The sequence below is a fragment of the Myotis lucifugus genome, unplaced genomic scaffold, assembly GCF_000147115.1.
Source record: "Myotis lucifugus unplaced genomic scaffold, Myoluc2.0 scaffold_19, whole genome shotgun sequence".
In the NCBI taxonomy this organism is placed as follows: domain Eukaryota; kingdom Metazoa; phylum Chordata; class Mammalia; order Chiroptera; family Vespertilionidae; genus Myotis; species Myotis lucifugus.
Window position 1 is genome coordinate 12,259,802 of NW_005871067.1, and position 19,662 is coordinate 12,279,463.

The 19,662-nt window shown below is 44.0% G+C and overlaps 1 protein-coding gene across 4 annotated transcripts in view; it reads right to left on the bottom strand.

Moving 5' to 3' along the window:
• Positions 1 to 6,696: 6,696 nt before the first annotated feature.
• The window catches only part of HDHD5 (haloacid dehalogenase like hydrolase domain containing 5), a 35,717-nt gene continuing 22,751 nt past the window's right edge, over positions 6,697 to 19,662 (bottom strand). For all 4 annotated transcript variants that reach the window (XM_006085591.3, XM_006085590.3, XM_023751296.1 and 1 more), the window contains 6 exons: positions 17,862 to 17,974; positions 15,243 to 15,336; positions 13,619 to 13,652; positions 11,783 to 11,957; positions 7,740 to 7,928; positions 6,697 to 7,572 (listed from right to left, as the gene is read on the bottom strand). In XM_006085591.3, coding sequence (XP_006085653.1) covers positions 7,239 to 7,572; positions 7,740 to 7,928; positions 11,783 to 11,957; positions 13,619 to 13,652; positions 15,243 to 15,336; positions 17,862 to 17,974 — 939 coding nt within the window. In that variant the 3' untranslated portion in view covers positions 6,697 to 7,238. The remainder of the gene's footprint in view (positions 7,573 to 7,739; positions 7,929 to 11,782; positions 11,958 to 13,618; positions 13,653 to 15,242; positions 15,337 to 17,861; positions 17,975 to 19,662) is intronic.

A 19,662-nucleotide genomic window follows, 5' to 3' on the forward strand; every position in this document is an offset into this window, starting at 1 on the left:
TAACTGCTCCCCTGCCAGCCCGATCGCACCCAACTGCCCTCCCCTGCAGGCCTGGTCGCCCCCAACTGCCCTCCCTCCCCTGCAGGCCTGATCGCCCACAACTGTCCTCTCCTGCCGGCCATTTTGTGGCGGCCATCTTGTGCCCCCATGGGGGCAGCCATTTTGTGTGAGGGTGCGACAGTCAATTTGCATATTATCTCTTTATTATATAGGATTTTTCTTTCTTTTTAAAATATATTTTATTGATTTTTTACAGAGAGGAAGGGAGAGGAATAGAGAGTTAGAAACACCGATGAGAGAGAAACATCGATCAGCTGCCTCCTGCACACTCCCTACTGGGGATGTGCCCACAACCAAGGTACATGCCCTTGACTGGAATCGAACCTGAGACCCTTGAGTCCACAGGCTGACACTCTATCCACTGAGCCAAACTGGTTAGGGCTAGGATTTTTCTTTCTGAGTAGACTGTGACAACATGAAATATAAGAAGAGAAACAAACAGGAACAGACAAGCAAACAAACAAAAAACCCCTACAGCAAATAAATGAGTACTCTCAAAAGGATGTACTGGGACATTAGTCTTAGAATCTTAACTCACACTAACCCAGCACAGCAAATGACAAGAACTCTCACTAATTAAGATTTCCTGGTGGCTGATGCCTTTAAGTTCCTACAATCCCTGTCATGAATTCAGCCTGCCACAAGCAGCTGGCTGCCAGCAAAGGCGAAGTGCCCTATCCTTAAACAAATTAAACCAAACAACAAAGACACACAAAGCAACAATCAACAGAGACACTTATGTACAATATTTACAGGCGTGTACAACCTACAGACAAGAGCTTCACACCATGCTCCTTGTCTGCCCAACCACAGATACCACAGAATACCCTGCATAAAAAACAAACAAACAAACAAATAACAAAAATAACCACCAAAGCAGAGCAATTTCTCTCATCCCAAAAGGGATCAGGCTAAGGGATCGGAGACCAGGCCAAGGACCACTGGAGGTCTCTTGCCATCCGGAGCGGATCAGGCTTGCCCAGATGAGAGGCAGTATAATGCCTCCTGTGCTATACACAGTACACACAGTACATGCTTCCTTACAAGGAAGCCCAGATGGGAAGCAGCCACTACTCTCATGCCATACAAATATCCTTAATTCCTCCTACAAAAATGCTTGATTCAACTTAGGTCTCAGGTGAGATGACGGGGATTGCTGAGGCTGCGGCTGGGACTCAAAACAGGAACATTCCAGGCAGTGCTGCAAATAAGAGTCCAGGCCTCAACCCTGGGAACCCCCAGTCCAGGCAGCAAGTGGGATCCCTGGTATTCACCCTAGGGGAATTCCTTGCTTACATCCCTTTGTGGTTATCAGAATATGTAACTGGACAAACAATGGGTCCATGATGCCTGTCACTACTTGAGCCAATTGAGCAGAGACAGGGTTGAATCATTATGAACATTTATTCCAATACTGCTGGCAGTACAGGAGAACAGCAGATCATCCACAAAAATCGGTTCCGCACCCCACCATAAATCGACTGCTTATATTGAGTAAAAGTACAAAGATTACATGGGGAAATAGCCATAGGGTATGCCAAACGGGCAGTTAACAGGTAAGCACTGGGTTGGGGATCCTCAAAGGGCTAGTGATATGCAAAAGGGGCTGGGGTCTTCAAAGGGCTTAGTGAGGATCTTCAAAAGGCTGCTAATTCTGGTTTCTGCAGCAAAGTTGTTAATCTTTCCATAATAGGCAGCTCCCTGATGAGGAGGATGGGCTGCATTTCCAGGTGAGCTCCCAGGTCCTGAGTGCAGCTGCTGGCAAGGTTAGAATGTGCCTTCTTTAATCAGAATAAAACAATCACAGTTAACAGAGCATGATTAATATTGATTACAATTCTAGCTGGTTCCCCAACATTCTATTTCTGCCCCTATCACCAGCATTGCCCAACCTCAGCAGCAATCACACAGCAGTGGAGAAATGACAGTGACTGGGAGAAAAAATAACTATTACAACTGAGATATTTTAAAATTCCACCCTCAAGGCAGGATCCAGTTGCTATAGCAACCCTAGTTCTGCTGGGAATCCAGATTACAGGTTTGTTCACTGTACCTGCCTTGGGAACCCAAGAGGGGCCCTCAGGAGGCCAGAAGCTGCTCCCACAAAGGTGAATAGCAAGGAAGTGCCCCTGTTCCGAATCCAAGGCAATTACTAACTAGAGAAATCAAGGTGATTCTCTCTGTTCAATGTGACTGCCTGATGGTATAGTTTTGTTCCAGGTTAATAATTTTATTATAAATATGAGCTTACCTCCTGGTCAAATTGACTTACAAAGTCCAGGTTTTTTTTGGGTACTGATTTGGCTCCATCAAAACACAGAAAGGTAACATTTGCATTAAGTTTCAGGCTAAGCTAATGAAATGGTTGTGAGTCTTGATTCTACAAGTTCAGACAAAGCCCCTAATAGACAACAAGACTGCATTGGAGTTTTCTGACATGGATTTGAAAGATCTTCCATTATTGTATCAAAATTTACCACGCGACCGGAAAATACACACAGGAATACTTGGAGATACAGGAAAAACCCATTTATTTCCAGATGTACTAGTACCGTGAGTCAGGAGAGCCTGTTTCCAAATCCTGAGCAAGCCAATATGGAGGAAGCTTTCTCTTTATACCCTTTGGTTTCTTTGTCCCCCATATATGAATCATACTTCCGGACCTTTTGCAGGCTTTGCAAAAAGCCCCATGTGTTGGGATGGGGGATGTGAGACCACACCTAAAGGCCTGGCCTGGTGCCAGCGCTGATAACTCCCCTCACCGGGGGTTGAATATTATTCATGGTGTATGGCCTCTGTAAAATGTATTTAGGTAAACAGGTCTTGCAAGACCAGATAATTAAGGAAGGGGCAATGACATGATTATAGGCTAACAAGAATGTGCATTAGGGATACTGATTAACTAGGTACAGAGTCAGGCTGCTAGGCCCTCCCCCCAAAAATGTCTTATTTTCTTCATCATTATCTTTAGGAAACTCAAACAAGAAAGAGAGAGAGATGGCCACAGAGTCAAAACAACTGCTTAGCCAAAGACACAGAACCCAAGGCAGACAGAGAGAGATGCTATCTTCCGTCACTTCAATCTGGACCTAAGGGTTCTCAACTCTGCAAGACTTCTCCTCAAGTAGCCACCTTACTGTGCACTCGCTTGTTGTCCCATTTGGTAACTTCAACCTCTTTGGCCCACAGAGATCTTACCTGGTCTCTTTCCACAACAGCAGCTGCTCCAGGACATAAAGCGATGCTTGGAGGAAGGGCAGTAGACTGGCTAAGGATGAGAGGGTCTTTGGTGTGTATCTCAGGGAGAACCCTGGGATAAGAGTTAGGAGACCCAATTTCAAGCCCAGCCCCTTCATTTACTAACTTTGGATGACTAAAAGGTGAACTCCATGAGGGCAGGCATTGTTACCAATGACTGGTCACTACTATGGTGCCTAGAATGGTACTTGGCACACAGATCTTCACTAAATGTTTCTAAAATGAATGATCTCTACCTTGATGTCCTCATTTATAAAAATGGATAGATAAGATTTGTCTCTCTCCATTAGGGGTTTTGTGAGGCTCTAACAAAGAATGGACAGATGTCTGTTTTAAAATGCTTTGGAAAAGGTTACCTAATAAGCAAATATAAGCTGGCAAGATTATTACCCAATAGTGGCTCAGATAACAGACAAAGTACCAGAGGTCAGGGCTTTACCCATTTCCTTAGAGCTCTTGAAGAAATGATCACAGTTAAATGCCTTCTGGGTCCTGGGCATTGGAGTTGTATTGCAAGTTGCCTACCCAATATCCATTCCACAAGCATTCCTTACAAACAGACTCTGATTTTGTTTGAGCAATAATGTACCCCACCACTGCCTCCTTACAGCTGTGGTGCCTGTGTGACCCAGCTGGAGTCAATCACATAGAACTGCAAATTCAAAGGTGGAACTTCTGGGAAAGTTCTTTAAAAGATCTGCCTGGCCAGTGTGCTCTGAGTGTTGACCTATGAACCTCATGAGGTCATAGTTCGATTCCCAGTCAGGGCACATTCCTGGATTGTAAGCTCGATCCCCACAGGGGGCGTGCAGGAGGCAGCTGATCAACGATTCTCCCTCATCATTGATGTTTCTATCTTTCTATCCCTCTCCTTTCCTCTCTGAAATCAATAAACATATATTTAAAAAATAAAAGATCTTTGCCCTTTCCTCCTCCTTCGAATATGGCGAGAGGCCTGAAAGTATACCACCAATACATCTTGCAACTGGACAAACATAAACGCTAAGGATGGTGGGCAAGCATCTGAGTCCTTGATGAAACCCCTGAAATGCCTATCTCTGAACTTCCTGTTGTTTAGAAAAATAATCATCTATTTGTTCAAACCACTGTAGTCATATTTCTGTAACAAGCAGCTGAACAAAATCCTAAATGACACAGTACTGTACTTAAAATAGCTCATTTATGACATACACATTGCCAATTTTACAGATGACAGAATGGAAGCTTGGAGAAGTGAAGGAAATTGCCCAAAGCCATCTGGCTAATGAGTGACAGACCTGCCTGGGACTTGATTCCATGCCTGTCTGCTTCTAAGACCCGTAGTCTTTTACTTTTCCCATACTCCCCAAGGGAGAAGAAAGAAAAGAAAGCCATGTTTGTCTCTAAAAACCCTATAGGAGGATTTACAGGGTCTATAACCCTACCAACTGCCAAGCATGTAGGTGTGGGTATACAAGAGTGAAACAATATGAACAAAGCCCATTGAGCTTATATTTTAGAAGACACAGAATAAAGACTAAATATAAGTCATGGGGTGATAAGGTATAGGGAAAATTAGGTAAGAAAAGAGGACTTTTTAACAGAAAGTTAAATGATGGGGGTGGGGGTGGGGGGAGGAGAATGTGGATGGAGTGAGCCTTGTGGATATTGGAAATGAGGCAGAGGGAACGGCAAGTGCAGAGCCCCAGAGGCAGGATTGTGTATGGTGGACCAGCAAGTAGCCAGTGTGGCTGATATGAAATGATCGAAGGGAAAGTGGTAAGAATGGGATTTGTGCTGTGGTTAGGAATTTAGGCTTTTACTCTGAATGAGATAAGAAGTCACAGGAGTGTTCTGATCACAGAATAGATCAAACTTATGATTTGACTTCTGGGCCAATGAGTGGAAAACAGTGAGGAGAGAGGGTAGGGGTGAGACAGGTAGGCCAGATAAGAGGTTGCAGCAACAATCCAAACAAGGGAAGCCAGCAGCCTGAACCAGGGTGGTGCTGAAAGTTGGAAAGTGCTCACACACTGGATCTATTCTAAAGGCAAAGCTGACAAGACTTGCTGATAGACTAGACATGGGAAATGGGAGAGAAAGAGAAGACAAGGATGAGTCCAAGCTTTCAGTTAAACAACAAGGAAGGAGCTGCTATTGTCTGAAGTGGGGAGGACTGCAGCAGGACCCAGATTATTTGGGGTGCTAGGGTAGGATCAGGCTGTGTTTGGTTTTGAACAGGGTTAAGCTCTGATACAGAATGAGCACAGTTCATTACTACCTCCTTCATGAAATATGTTCTGCATTCAGCCTCCAAGACACCAGCTCTCAAGTTCCCTCCTATTTCACTGGCCACTTCTCAACCTCCTTTGCTCCCTCTACTTTAAATGACTGCCAGGTATGTAAACAGAGGTATCAAGAAGTCAGTCAGACATAGCCAAGTACAGAGTGTTTTGAGAAAAGGGGAAGGAATAATCAGCTTGTGTCACAACAAAGGATAGCTGTACAAAGATGAGGGCAAGAAATGATATGGGGATTTGGCAAATGCAAGGTCATGGGTGACAAAGACCATGAAAAAATGGAACTGGATTACTCCTAGAGCAGTGATGGCGAACCTATGACACGCGTGTCAGAGGTGACACACAAACTCATTTTTTTTGGTTGATTTTTCTTTGTTAAATGGCATTTAAATAAAAAAATAAATATCAAAAATATAAGTCTTTGTTTTACTGTGGTTGCAAATATCAAAAAATGTCTATATGTGACACGGCACCAGAGTTAAGTTAGGGTTTTTCAAAATGCTGACACGCCGAGCTCAAAAGGTTCGCCATCACTGTCCTAGAGGGAGGAATAAAGAAAACACATATTCTCTACAGTGGTTCTCAACCTTCCTAATGCCGTGACCCTTTAATACAGTTCCTCATGTTGTGGTGACCCCCAATTTCATTGTTACAAATTGAACATAATTAAAGCATAGTGATTAATCACAAAAACAATATGTAATTATATATGTGTTTTCCGATGGTCTTAGGCGACCCCTGTGAAAGGGTAGTTTGATCACCAAAGGGGTCGAGACCCACAGGTTGAGAACTGCTGCTCTAGAATCATTGTAGGAAAAGCTCCTTCCTTTAGAACAAACCATAGGCAAGATCCTTTTTCTTTTCCATATCAGGGAAGTTGATAAGTATATGCCAAAGCCTGGGCATAACTCATTCCTAAATAGACTTGCTTCACAGCCCAGACAAGGTCAGAGGGAGTAAAGGTGGAAAAGGAGACATCAACTCCTTCTGGGAGTGAAATGCCACCAATCTCTTTGCCTGAAGGTCACCCACACCACTCACCCACTAGCCTTCCCCCACATGACTTTTAAGTACATTCCAGATAGAGCTTCACAAGAGATAGCATAATGAATATTTATTATCATTTTAATTTAAAAAATAAGTTCAAAAGTCTCTGAGCGATAAGCTGAAATACAATAAAAAGTAGTATCTGAGTGTTAGACACCTTGCTGGCATGCAATGGCTCCCTTAATGCAGGCAAAGATCCTGTAGAAATTTCCATGTTATTACATATTATCTCCCCTTTTCCCAGAAGAGCCTAATGAAATGAGGAGGACACCAAGGCACAGAGGTAAAGGGACTGGGCTGAGGTCAGACTGCCAGGAGAAACAGACAGGAATTGGACTGAGAAAATCCTCACAGTTCTACCCATAATGCTACCCAGGGTACAATTCTATGGCTACTGCTCAGCAGGAGAAAAAGCCAGTGTCTTCTTCCAAGTAATCACTAGTGTCACATCTGTGGGGTAGCAGGAAGAATGTCATGGGGAGCAGGCCCTGACATGATGCCCTGCCCTGTGATCCAGGCCAGAAACCAGTAAATGGGACTCACCCACAGCTCCAAGATACCCTCTGTCACCCTGCCTGGAACACACAGTCCTCACTACAAAGCCCAACCCTCTTTGTGGAAAACCAGCTGCACAGCCTCATCCACATCATTCACAATGTGGGATGCCTCTATAAGCTCTGGACTAAAACTGAAGTCCCGGTGCCCATGGAAGGGAGGCTCCTCTCCTCCCTGAGCAGGCTCTGTGGACCCCAGGGCCTTGGGACTGTATACACCAGTGCACACCAGGATGGAGGCACAGCTCTGGGTTGCTGAGGGTCGCTGCTTCAACAGACCACTCGTCCCCAGCTCCTCTGCCCCCTCATGCTTCGCCATCTGCAGGTACTGGTTGAACAGGTTGGCACCGTAGACATCAGACATAGGATTATCACTGGTAGGGGCAACCATACCGGAAAAGAAAAGAGGAGAAAACTGAAGTTCAGTGTTGTAAGGTGCAGAGAGCAGAGGACAATTGTGGGGCAAGGAGTGTGCATTAAACATAGGGAAACAAGGTGAATGAGAGGGGAAGGGAAAGTTGAGGAGATGGATAGAACTTACCCTACAGCATAGAGCTTCTGGATGGGGGCAGCCCAACCCCGCCTCTCCGCTTGCCGCCTGATCAGTTCTTCTGCATACTGATAAGTGAGGATGCTGGGTTTGCCCATCAGGCCCTTGTATCTCAGCTCTTTGCCTGTCACTTTGCGGTAAATGGTTTCCAGGCACAGCAGAAATGTGCCATGGCCAAACCTGCCAGAGAAGACAGCCCAGCAGCTCAGTCTTCGCTCCCTGGGCTCTCCAGGCCAATTGCCATTCTCTGAGCAGTACCCTTTCACTCCCCCAGTGGTAACAGGTCAAAATGAAATTACTTCTAGTAAGAATTACATTTATTGCCTACATTTATGACCTGCTATTATCTAATAACATTTATTGAGCACTGTTCTAACACTGGAGATACAAATCACATTTAATTCTCAGAAAAACCCTATGAGATCATTGTTCTCATTTTACAAGTGAGGAAACTGAGGCATAAAGAAATTAAGTAACTTGCCCAAGGTGGTAGCACTAGGATTATACCCCAGGTGTAAGTATTCCAGAAAGTTTAATTTTTGCTTTAGAATTGTGGCAGACTACTGGTTGCCGTTCTCCCCTTCTTTCTTGGTGCCAATTTTCACTGAGCATAGTGCTACCAGATGTAAAAACTATATTCCCTTCCTCCTCTGCAACAGGGTGTGTGGCCATGTGGCTGCACTATAACCAAAGAGTCAATGAAATTAGAAGTGCTGGGCTAAACTTCTAGGAAGTATCCTTAAATTGGGGAGGTGATGCTCTTCTCTACCTTCCCCTGCTCCTCTCTGCCTGGAATGCTGATATGATAGCTGAAGTTCAGGCAGCCATTTGGGATTATGTAGTAAAGGGCTAAGGATTGCACAGCAGGAAGACAAAGGTGCTTCTGTTCCTGACAGGTGGAGCTTCCATACAAGACTTGGACAGCCTACCCCAGACTTATTTCACATGAGAAAGAAACTTTTATCTTTTTAAAGATACTTTTGTTTTGGGGTTTAATCCCTTGCCACTAAACCAAATCTGAACTGATGCTGCACAATATACTGAAGTTATATTTGTGTCATTTATTTATGTAATAAATTACATTTTCAAATTACTGAATGAAAGATTAACCTCAAATCTGGTTTGTAAATTGAAATCTTCCCCTTACTATTCAGTTCACAGCCTATATAACCAAACCCCCTTCAGCTAGTGTCAGCATACCCTAATTTTGGAAGAATAACTCAGAAAAAATACCTAACCTCAAGCTATAGGAAAATACTTAAAACATAACAAGAGAGAACACTGTAATCTCCATCTCTTATGGGCTATTGAGTGGCCCATCTCTTATGGGCTATTGACTTGAGGCAGTGTTGGGCCCTGCTGCCCTATTGATGGATCACACACCCAGCTTACTGGAAGTCATGGGGAGGGGAGAAAAAACTCTAGACCAAGCATGTCAAACTTGGGGCCCATGGGCCCCATGCGGCCCACAACGAATATTCTTGTGGCCCAGCCAATATAATGGTATGCAAGAAACATTTTAATAAAAATTTCTTAACTTAATTTTTACAATATCCTGTTATATACAATCTATATATATAAAGGCTAATACACTAAGTGTCCCTCCAACTGTCCGACCAGTCACTATGACGTGTATTGACCACCAGGGGGCAGACGCTCAATGCAGGAGCTGCTGTGATGCACACTTGCCATTTACAGAGAAAGAGCAACGTGGACCTGGCGCTGACAGAGCAACACTCAGCCTCCCCCAAGTGGGACACAGGCCCCGCCACCAACCCAGAGCAACAGCCCACCAAATTGCAGCTGATGCTGCCGAGACCCCATGGTGCAAGCCCAGCCCAGCCCAGAAATGGTGGCTGTGGGCATCGAGTAATGACATCACATAGCAATGCCCGGCTTCCTCTCCCTAGCGACAGGCCATCCTATATAATAAAAGCATAATATGCAAATCGACCGAATGGCCGAACAGCAGAACGACCATCGGGATGACCATCCTGGACCATGCTATGACATCCACTGGTGCCAAGCCAGCCAAGGCGGGTGCGATGCAACTGGTAGGGGGCCTTGCCATTGCCCCATGATCACCCTGCAGAGGGAGGCCCAGGCCACCAACCGCAGGCTGCGGCAGGTGGATGGGGCCTCCCTCTGTGAGGGAAGCCCAGGTCCCGGGTGCCAGTGGCCATAGGGAAGCCCAGGTCCCGGGTGCCGGAGGGAAGCCGGTGCCGGCAGCCGGAGGAAGGAAGGCCTACTCTTGCACAAATTTTGTGCATCGGGCCTCTATATATATAAAGGGCTAATATGCTAAGTGTCCATCTGGGTAATGACGTCACATAGAAATCAATGCCTGGCTTCCTCTCCCTAGTGACAACTAGCCTCCTTGGAGTTTCTTCAGCCCAGGAACACGACTTGCTTTATAGCCAGGTGCAAACATTTTACACTTTAATCAAATGTCTGTGAAGTGTTTTCCTGTGCCTCATCTTATTTGATCCTCACAGAAGTCCTGTATTAGGTAGATAGGAGACACGATGGAATCCTATTTTCTTTTTATTAGCTGGAAAATGGAGATTTACAAACTTGACCCGACTGAAAAGAAGAAATGGTGGACCTTGAAAATGACTTCAGGTTTTCTCACTGCGCAGAATATAGTCAAACACTGCTGCAGTTAAATATTTTACCCTTTGTTCTCCCTGTGTGATCTACAATAATAATCTGCTTCGTGTTGATATTTATTGCTGTGTTGCTGACAATTGAAAGAGAAACTGGGGTGCTTCACTGGGCTGGAAAAGTTAAGCTACATCAGAAAGCAGGTCTAATTAAGCAAGTTTATCTATATATATAAAGCTCTCGCTGGCGCCAATCTCATGCATGTGTTTCCTCTGTCATTGTCGATCATGAATCTGGTTGACACTTCTATTATAGAGAAAGGGCAAATAGCGATATTAAAATATTTCTTCTAATTAATTTCCTTTCAATGTGCACAAATTTGCGCACTGGGCCACTAGTTATTAATAACGAACTACAACGTTCGCTTATGACTGATTACTATAATCGTGTTGCATTCATTTCCCTTACACGCCATTTCTCTCCACTAATATTAGCAGCGAATATTTTAGCAGCCGATTGTCACGCCATTAGCCTTGGACTGACTTGTTTGCTGTGTGCAACAGGAAATATTTCGCTTTTGGAGAACAAGAAAAATAGGTTTATTTGCATTACGCTTATTAGTTTGTGCACTTATTCAGTGTCTGGTAAGTTAATGTTCAAGAAAAAATATTTTTATTAAAATGTTCTATTATTTTATGTTAACGATTACTCATTTATTTCAGCCCTTTGTATTCAGCATGTCTCTATCGAAATAAACCTATGTTTCTATGAAAATTGAAGCTTTTGTTTTTTGTGACCCACATAAACTTAAACCTTGTTTATTTGGCTTGTGTTAGCCTTTGAGTTTGACATGCTTGCTCTAGACTTGGGCCTTGCAAATAAGAGCAGCCAAACAGTACACAGCAGCCATCAGCTGCCCTTCCAGTAAAGGCACCTCCAGGGCCAGAAAAAGGGATGCCTATACTATGCTCAAACTCAGAAAAGGACAGAACAGGTGAGCTCTACACAACTGCGCAGGGAGTGTGTAAGCCTGTTCACTACCCGCATGCCTTTGAGAAAGTCACTTATCCACTGGGTCTGTTCTCTGGTATATACAAACATCAGAACAATTATTTCTTTTCCCTGCTCCTATGTTTTAAGGGCAAAGGGAAACAAAGAATTGAAATAATCAATGCTACAGGGTGAAGGCAAAGAAGGAAGAGCAGTTGAATAATTTGCATTGATATACCTCAGAAACTGACCATTTGGATTCCTCTAATCAAAAAGAACTTGTTCTGTTAAGATTCTGAAGGGCAAGGATTATTTGTTAAAAATCATCTCAATACATCTTCAGTGTTCAGTAAGCTGCAGTATCAAATGGCGGTGGGAAACTGTCAGTAGGACTGCTCAGGCAATAGCTGGAAATGGGCCACCAGGGACTATGTCCTCACCTGGGCATCTTGGCTTCAGCCATCCAAAGAAGATCCATGTTACTGGCCAGGACAGGGAGATGGGGATAAGGGGCCGTCGCCAGACCTGTCCCAGGGTTCCCATTGCTGAGAAGGACATCCATGATCAGCTGCAGGCTTGTCTCCCAGCGTACTGGCTCCCCAAGGAGGAGTACTCCTTTAAAGAGCAAAGGCATAGGGGTAAGGGTGCAGGGCACTTAGCCTGCCCTTTGTGGCGGGCGGGAGGAAGGCCCTCAGAAGACCAGCTGAGGCCACCCAACCACAAGCTCTTCCCCTACAGTACACTCACCTTGGCAAGGGCATGGTTCCCTGAATAGCCTTGAAAGAGCCACTCACCTATTTACCCAAGGTGAACAAAACCCAGGGACCGGGAAGGCACCTCCTAAGCCTTAGGACCTAAGGGCTCATACTGTTATTGTGTCCACCATGTTCACAGAAGTTTAAAACAAGACAAACAACAGTGAGTCTCAGGCCCACTTCCTCTTGCTAACTGATATTCTCCCCACCACCCTACCCATAGGTACTTGGCAAAATGCTCACTTTTCTCAGCCACTTCTCTCTGAGCCCCAGGAGCCAATAAACCTAACAACTAGGAGAGCAGGATGCAGAGTGATAGAGACCTGAATTCCAAGGTTGACTGTGCCAACTTTCCTGATTGTGGGCAAGTTATTTACCTTCTCTAAGCCTCAGCTTCTTCAACTACAATAACAATACCTACTATTGTTATGAGAATAAAAATGAGATATAATAAATAAAGCACTTAACCTGTGCTGGACACATGGTACTCAACAAATGGAAGTTGTGATATCAGCTACAAGACCAGTGAATTGAACCACTGCCCCCTGGAGAGGTGTTCTGGAGGCTGGAGGATGTATTTTAATCATTAAAATGACTGATACTTAGTGGTGAGGATTGTGGGAGGGGGCCAGGGATGCTAGATGCTCAGTATAGTCTTGTTCAATCAAAAACTGACAATGTCTATAAACATTTGAGTGTCCCATCTGGTATTCATGTAGGGAACAACCTGTTTATAATTAATGAACCTAAACCCTAATTCCATGTAAACACAAAGTATGTTTTGGTAGTTTTCATAAACACTGATTTTTCAAAAAAAAATGTAACTATCACATAAGTCAAGAGAAGGTTATACTTTTCTTTTTTTCAAAATGTTATCAAGTTTAGTCCCTATTTTACAAAATCACTTCACCAATGATGATACTGTCCCTAATTTCTGAGTCACCAATAAAACACACCTATATCACACCTATAAACATATATCAATCTGCATTTGTAGCTGTAACATTCATGGTGATTCTATGTTTGGTTCAATCATTTTACTACTTCATTATGTCTTTTTGGAAAATTACTACATATTGAAGTACATATTACCTTACTAAAATGTTTTCCCTTTATTTCTCCCTATTACAATTATATTAAACTAATTAATTGTAACATGTGTATAGGAAGATATATTATCTATTAATTTCATTTTAAGTTAGTAAAGGGGACACTACGATATTTTTGTTATACAAGGAGCAAACTGGGTTTAATGGGCCTAAGGAACACTGGACTAAATTACCCCTAGGTGCCTTTCTACTCTAAGATTTTCTAAGCTTATGATTCTTCTGGAATAAAAAGGCAAATGATATAAAGAAGGAAAGATTAACAACAAATATCTCAGAGGTAGTGAGTGGCAGATCCAACACCAGAACCCAGGTGATCTAATGCTCAATGCCACCTGGCTACAATAATCTGGAGGGCCTGAAAGGAGAAAGAACAACCCAGTCCCATGCCCACACAAGGAGAGGACCTCATTACCTTCAATAGCGGGGAAGTCATTCCTTGGAAGGGGCTGCCAAGAGACAAAGAACAAGCCCATCAATGCAATGATTACTTTCCACTACAGGACAATCACACACTGGTTTCCAAGGGTGGGTGGGAGGAAAGTCGCATTCCAGACAGGACTGAAGACTACCCCATGGTGTAGCCCAAGCTGAGGAGAAGCAAATAGGACTGTGGAAGAAGATTCATGAAGAAAGGTGAAGAGAGAAGAACCAGGCTGGTCACAGAACAGGTTAAGGGATACCACATATACTAGTAAAGGTCAGCTAGGAGGAAAGGGTGATCAGCTGTTTTCTCCTGCAAGGACAGGAAGCAAGATATGGGCCAAGCAAGAGTCTAGAGCAGCGGTTCTCAACCTGTGGGTCGCGACCCCTTTGGTGATCAAACGACCCTTTCACAGGGGTCGCCTAAGACCATTGGAAAACACATATATAATTACTTATTGTTTTTGTGATTAATCACTATACTTTAATTATGTTCAATTTGTAACAATGAAGATACATCCTGCATATCAGATATTTACATTATGATTCATAATAGTAGCAAAATTACAGTTATGAAGTAGCAACGAAAATAATTTTATGGTTGGGGGTCACCACAACATGAAGAACTGTATTAAAGGGTCGCGGCATTAGGAAGGTTGAAAACCACTGGTCTAGAGGAAGGTGAGCCTTTGGAGAAAAAGGAGGCCTTCAGGGTGTGATGGACCATTTCTCTTGCTGTTGGATTAAGAGGCAGAAGCTTTCATGTTACCAACCGCTTCCATTCCTTCTCCAGACTATTACAATCTTATCTCTGCCACTAATCAGCTATATGACCTGGAGTAAGTCTCTTCCCCTGAGACTCAGTCTCTGAGCTGTTCTAAGATCTTTTCCAACTCTGTCATTCTGGTTCTCCACATAATTTGCATGGTTCTAGAAAAAAGCTCTCAAAGGTAATAAAGTACTCTATTTTAATTGGAACACTCTGGGAGAAGGAGAGAAGCTATATAAATGAGTAAAAGTAAGCTTATCTGTTTATAACACATTTCATCACATTTTGATAGTAGTCAGACTTATAATATAGGCTATATGATATAAATATATAGAGTTGACATAAAAAAGAGGGTCGGGGCAGTCACAAACTATAGAGGATCAATAAGATGCTCTGTGACTACTGATCAGAAAATATAAATATGAGCTGAACCCAAAGAGAACACAGCAGACACTCAGAACTGCCAGTTACTTTTATAAGTTGGCTGCTTTTCACAAGGAAACTGTCTCAGGATAAAGCAGAACAGTGAAGAATTTGTTAACAGAGGTTAACGATTCTCCCAAACAATACTGGGAAAGGCAGCTACTAAAATACAAAGCTACCAACTGGAGGAGATGCTGGGGCTCTATAAAAGCGTTCTCAGTTAATCACAAACAATGCAGAAAGGAAAGCCCTTTGGAGTGTATAGCTCCTCTGAGCCATTCTGGATATGTGGGGGACAAATCCTTGGCCAGATGTGCTTCTCCAAGAAGGCAATTTGTGAAACATGGACAAGCTGTAGCTCTAACGGTGAAGGGTTGCAAGAGGAGCCCATGAAGGAACAAGAGTCACCAGATGTTCTTATTACCGTGGTCTTTGGCCGCCGTTGGAGATCCACCATGTCAAGCACAGGGAAGGCCATCCGCAGCTCATCCACAGTAACCACATTTTTGAAGCCCAGTCTAGACCAAGATCAGGGAAACAAAGCTGGGCAGTTCTGGGGGAAAAATATCTTTAAAGGAAGGGGAACCATCCTAATCCTGATCAAACTAGTCTACCCAATCCCCAGACAGGAGTGAACTAATGAGCTCAGCAGGGCCAACACCAATCCTAAAAGTACTGACAGGCAGTCTATGAGTGCATAGGCAGAGCGGGGCTGTGTCCCTCCAAGCAATATACCACTGCAGACTGGACACATTTTAGGTCAGATCCTACACTGGGCAATACTAGGGCACAAGGCATATAAGAAACTCTGTCCTCAAGGAGCTCACCACCTCCCCAAAGACCATCACAGAGAGCACTCTGTGAAGTGCTGCCACTGTATGCCAAGAAGTTCAGAATAGGAGACTACTCAGTGGTCTGGGTAGCTGGGCAAAAGGCCTAGAGCAAGCATGTCAAACTCACGGCCCACAATGAATATTTTTGCCAATATAACGGTATGCAAGAAATGTTTTAATAAGAATTTCATAACTTAATTTTTACAATATCCTGTTATACATAATTATTAATAACGAACTACAACATTCACTAATGACTGATTACTATAATCATGTTGCATTCATTTCCCTTACACACCTTACGCGCAGGCGCACCATTTCTCTCTACTAATACTAGCAATTGCCACGCCATTAGTCTTGGCAATATTTTGCTTTCAAAGAACAAGAAAAATAGGTTTCTTTGCATTACATTTATTAATTTGTGCAGTTATTCAGTGTCTGGTAAGTTAATATTCAAGAAAAAATATTAATTTTTATTAAAATGTTCTATTATTTTATGTTAATGATTACTTATTATTTATTTCAGCCCTTTGTATTCAGCATGTCTCTATCGAAATAAACCTACTTTTCCACGAAAATTGAATTTTTTTTTTTTTTGCGGCCCACATAAACTTAAACCTTGTTTATTTGGCCTGTGTTAGCCTTTGTGTTTGACATGCTTGGTCTAGAGCAGCAGTCGCCAACCTTTTGGACTTCATGGACCACAAGTGGTCCACGGACCACTGGTTGGCGACCGCTGCTCCAGAGGTTTCCTTAAACCAGTGGTTGCCAACCTTTCGGACCTCACGGACCACCAGTTGGCTAAGGCTGGTTTAGAAAAGTTAGGCTTGAGCTGAAGCTTTAAGAGGAATTGCATTCCACCAGCATGGGGAGGCCATGGGAGAGGTAAGCCAGCTCAGCTTTAGCTCTTCAAGACCTGTCTCCATTTTTCTGTCTTTAATTCCCACTTATAACCTTAACTGGCTATGATTTCAGGTTATTCTCAAAATGAATTTTTCAAAAATGATGCTTCCATCAGACCACCCCATCAGTAATAAACCTGGAGACTCCCCACTGCCCTCATAATAAATTCAGTTACTTCCTGCATTTACTTCTGCAGTTTCCTATACCACCCTCCCTATCCTTATTTCCCCACCCTGCCCCATTACAATCTTCTGCTTCAGGGATCCTCACCATCCCTTCTCTTTCTAGCCTCCTTACTGCTTCTGCATGGAAAACCTGAAACCTCTCCTGTGGCACAGCCTTGCCCCTCCATGAAGCCATAAGCAATTTCTGCTCGAAGGATGTTCCTGTCCCCCTAACTACACCTGTGACACCCAGAACCACCTATACTGCTCTTTTAAGTCTTTAATCCCATGCCATCTGAAATATTCCTTTATTGTATAGGGTGCTTCAAGTATGAGCCCTTCAATTAATTCGCAATTCCACAGTGCTTCTCCTGGCCCCTACTCCCCTTAGACCAGGGGTGGGCAAACTTTTTGACTCGAGGGCCACAATGGGTTCTTAAACTGGACCGGAGGGCCAGAACAAAAGCATGGATGGAGTGTTTGTGTGAACTAATATAAATTCAAAGTAAACATCATTACATAAAAGGGTATGGTCTTTTTTTTTTTTTAGTTTTATTCATTTCAAACGGGCGGGATCCGGGCCCGCGGGCCGTAGTTTGCCCACGGCTGCCTTAGACCCTACAGCACAGTGCTGGCACAAAGGAAGTGCTGGACAGGGTCTGCAGGAGCAAATAAATAAGCTGCTTGAGAACAAGGACAATCTTCTCTGCCTTTTGAATATGCACATTGCCCAAAGGATGAATTCATTGTAGATACTTAATTAACATTGCAGATAAGTTGATAGAGCACCATGAAGAACAGCCCTGGAGCAGTGGTTCTCAAACCTAATTACAGAATCACTTAGTTTAATTTTTTAAAATACAGACTGTTGATTTTTATCTCAGACCTAAAGACACAGACTCTCCAGGAATCTGTATTTTCAGCTCCCCAGAAGGTAATGATGCAGTGGGCTGGCTTTTGGAAACCACCAGCCACCAGGACTGGCCACACCTGAGGGCTGTCTCTCGCCCTCAAGAGCCCACCACACACCCGATGAGGCCTCCATCCAGCATGCCTCATGATGGTGCCCCCTCAGCCATGGGAGAAAAGTCCCCAGTCCTGCCCCTTTCTCTTCAGCCAGAGTGAGAAGCATCAAAAGGATACACTTGGGCATTTTCCACCAGGGGTCCCTGTCCAGACACTATCATCCGCTTTCCATGATATTGTGAGAAAAGCTTCATGGGACTGTGAGAGAGAATAACTTGATCTGGCTCCACCTGTAGGGACAGCCAAGAGACAGGAGAGAAGAGTTGAGGGGAAATAATGGAAGATAAATAGTAGCTTCTTTCACCTAGGAAGGAAAAAAAAACCTGCCCAGATTAAAAAAAGAGGGGGGTGGAGGGTTTCCTAGCTCCTAGAAAGTATCTAAACGGGTGTGACAACCACAAGTCTAATTTGGCTCTTGCCACACAAAACAAGCAAGCAGTGCCCTGTCCCATGTGGCTCAGGGGTAGAGTGTTGGCCTGAGCACTAAAGGGTCTCTGGTTTGATTCCCAGTCAAGGGCATGTACCTGGGTTGCAGGTTCGATCCCCAGGCCCGGTGGTCAGGGCGTCTTTCTTTCTCCTTCCTTCCTTTCCTTCCTTTCCTTCCCTCCCTCACTCCTTCCCTTCCCTTCCCTTCCCTTCCCTTCCCTTCCCTTCCCTTCCCTTTTCTTTCTTCTTTCCCCCCTCCCCCCACTTCTATTCTCTCTAAAAATCAATGGTAAAAAATATCCTCGGTAGAGGATTAACAAAAAAAGCAAGCAGGACATGCCATCAGTGATGGGTTCTGAAACTCACCAATCCTGTCCTGCTCAACTCCCCTTTGAAAAGCAGTTTGTGTGCATGTTTTTTGTCACTGTCTTAGAGCTCTGCCTCTAACTTTGACTTTCAGTTCTCAGTTCTACTTAAAGACTTAGCCTTTTAACATTTAAACTAATTACAACAATACAGCCTTTTCTCACAATGTTTTTGAAACCCTCTCTGAAAACCACAGAAGGGAAACAGTTTTATATCTTTACTCCCTGCATTCATCTTCAAACAGGGTCACCCCATCATCAATCAGCCACTTTATTTACTTTCTTGGTTCCAAGTACTCTTTCCCAAAACTACAAGCATCCTCAACAAAGAAAAATGAGTGTGTCAATATGAGATACATGGGCAGCTGAAAGTGGGTGAAGAGGGACTGCTTTCAGGGGACAGCGCTTATTCACATGCATGCATCTTATTTATGAGAAACAAGGGCCATTACTTCAGATCCCTACTTGGTATATGGAGATTTAGAAAAATGTGACCCTCACCCTGACTAGTATAGCTCAGTTGGTTGAGTGTCGTCCCATGCACCAAGAGGTTGCTGGTTTGATTCCTGGTCAGGGCACATGTCCAGGGTTGTGGGCTCAATCCCCAGTAGGGAGCATGCAGGAGGCAGCCAATCAATGGTTCTCTCTCATTGATGTTTCTCTCATCCCCTTCCTCTCTCTCTCTCTAAAATCAATCTTATCTAATAAAAGAGAAACATGCAAATTGACCATACCTCTGCTACACTCACAAGCCACGCCCACAAAGCCACACCCACAAGCCAATCAGTAGCAAGTATGCAGATAAACCCAACCAGATGGCTGTGGCCAAGGAGCTGGAGCAAACAGGAGGCTTGGGTTGCCCCTGGCGATGGAGGAAGCCAAGCTTCCTGACTGACCTGGCTGGCTCCGCTCAAGGCTACAAAGTTTCAATTATAGGAGATAAATAAATCCCAGATACCTGCTTCCAGCCGCTGTGGCCTCTGCTTAAGGAGGGTCTGGGAGCTTGGGTTTCCCAGGGCCGTGGCCAGCCTGCAAACAGCCATCAGCCCCTCACCCAGGCTGGCCACACCCTCATGGGGTGAGGGTCCCGCTGGGGGGCTTGGCCAGCCTGCAAACAGCCATCAGCC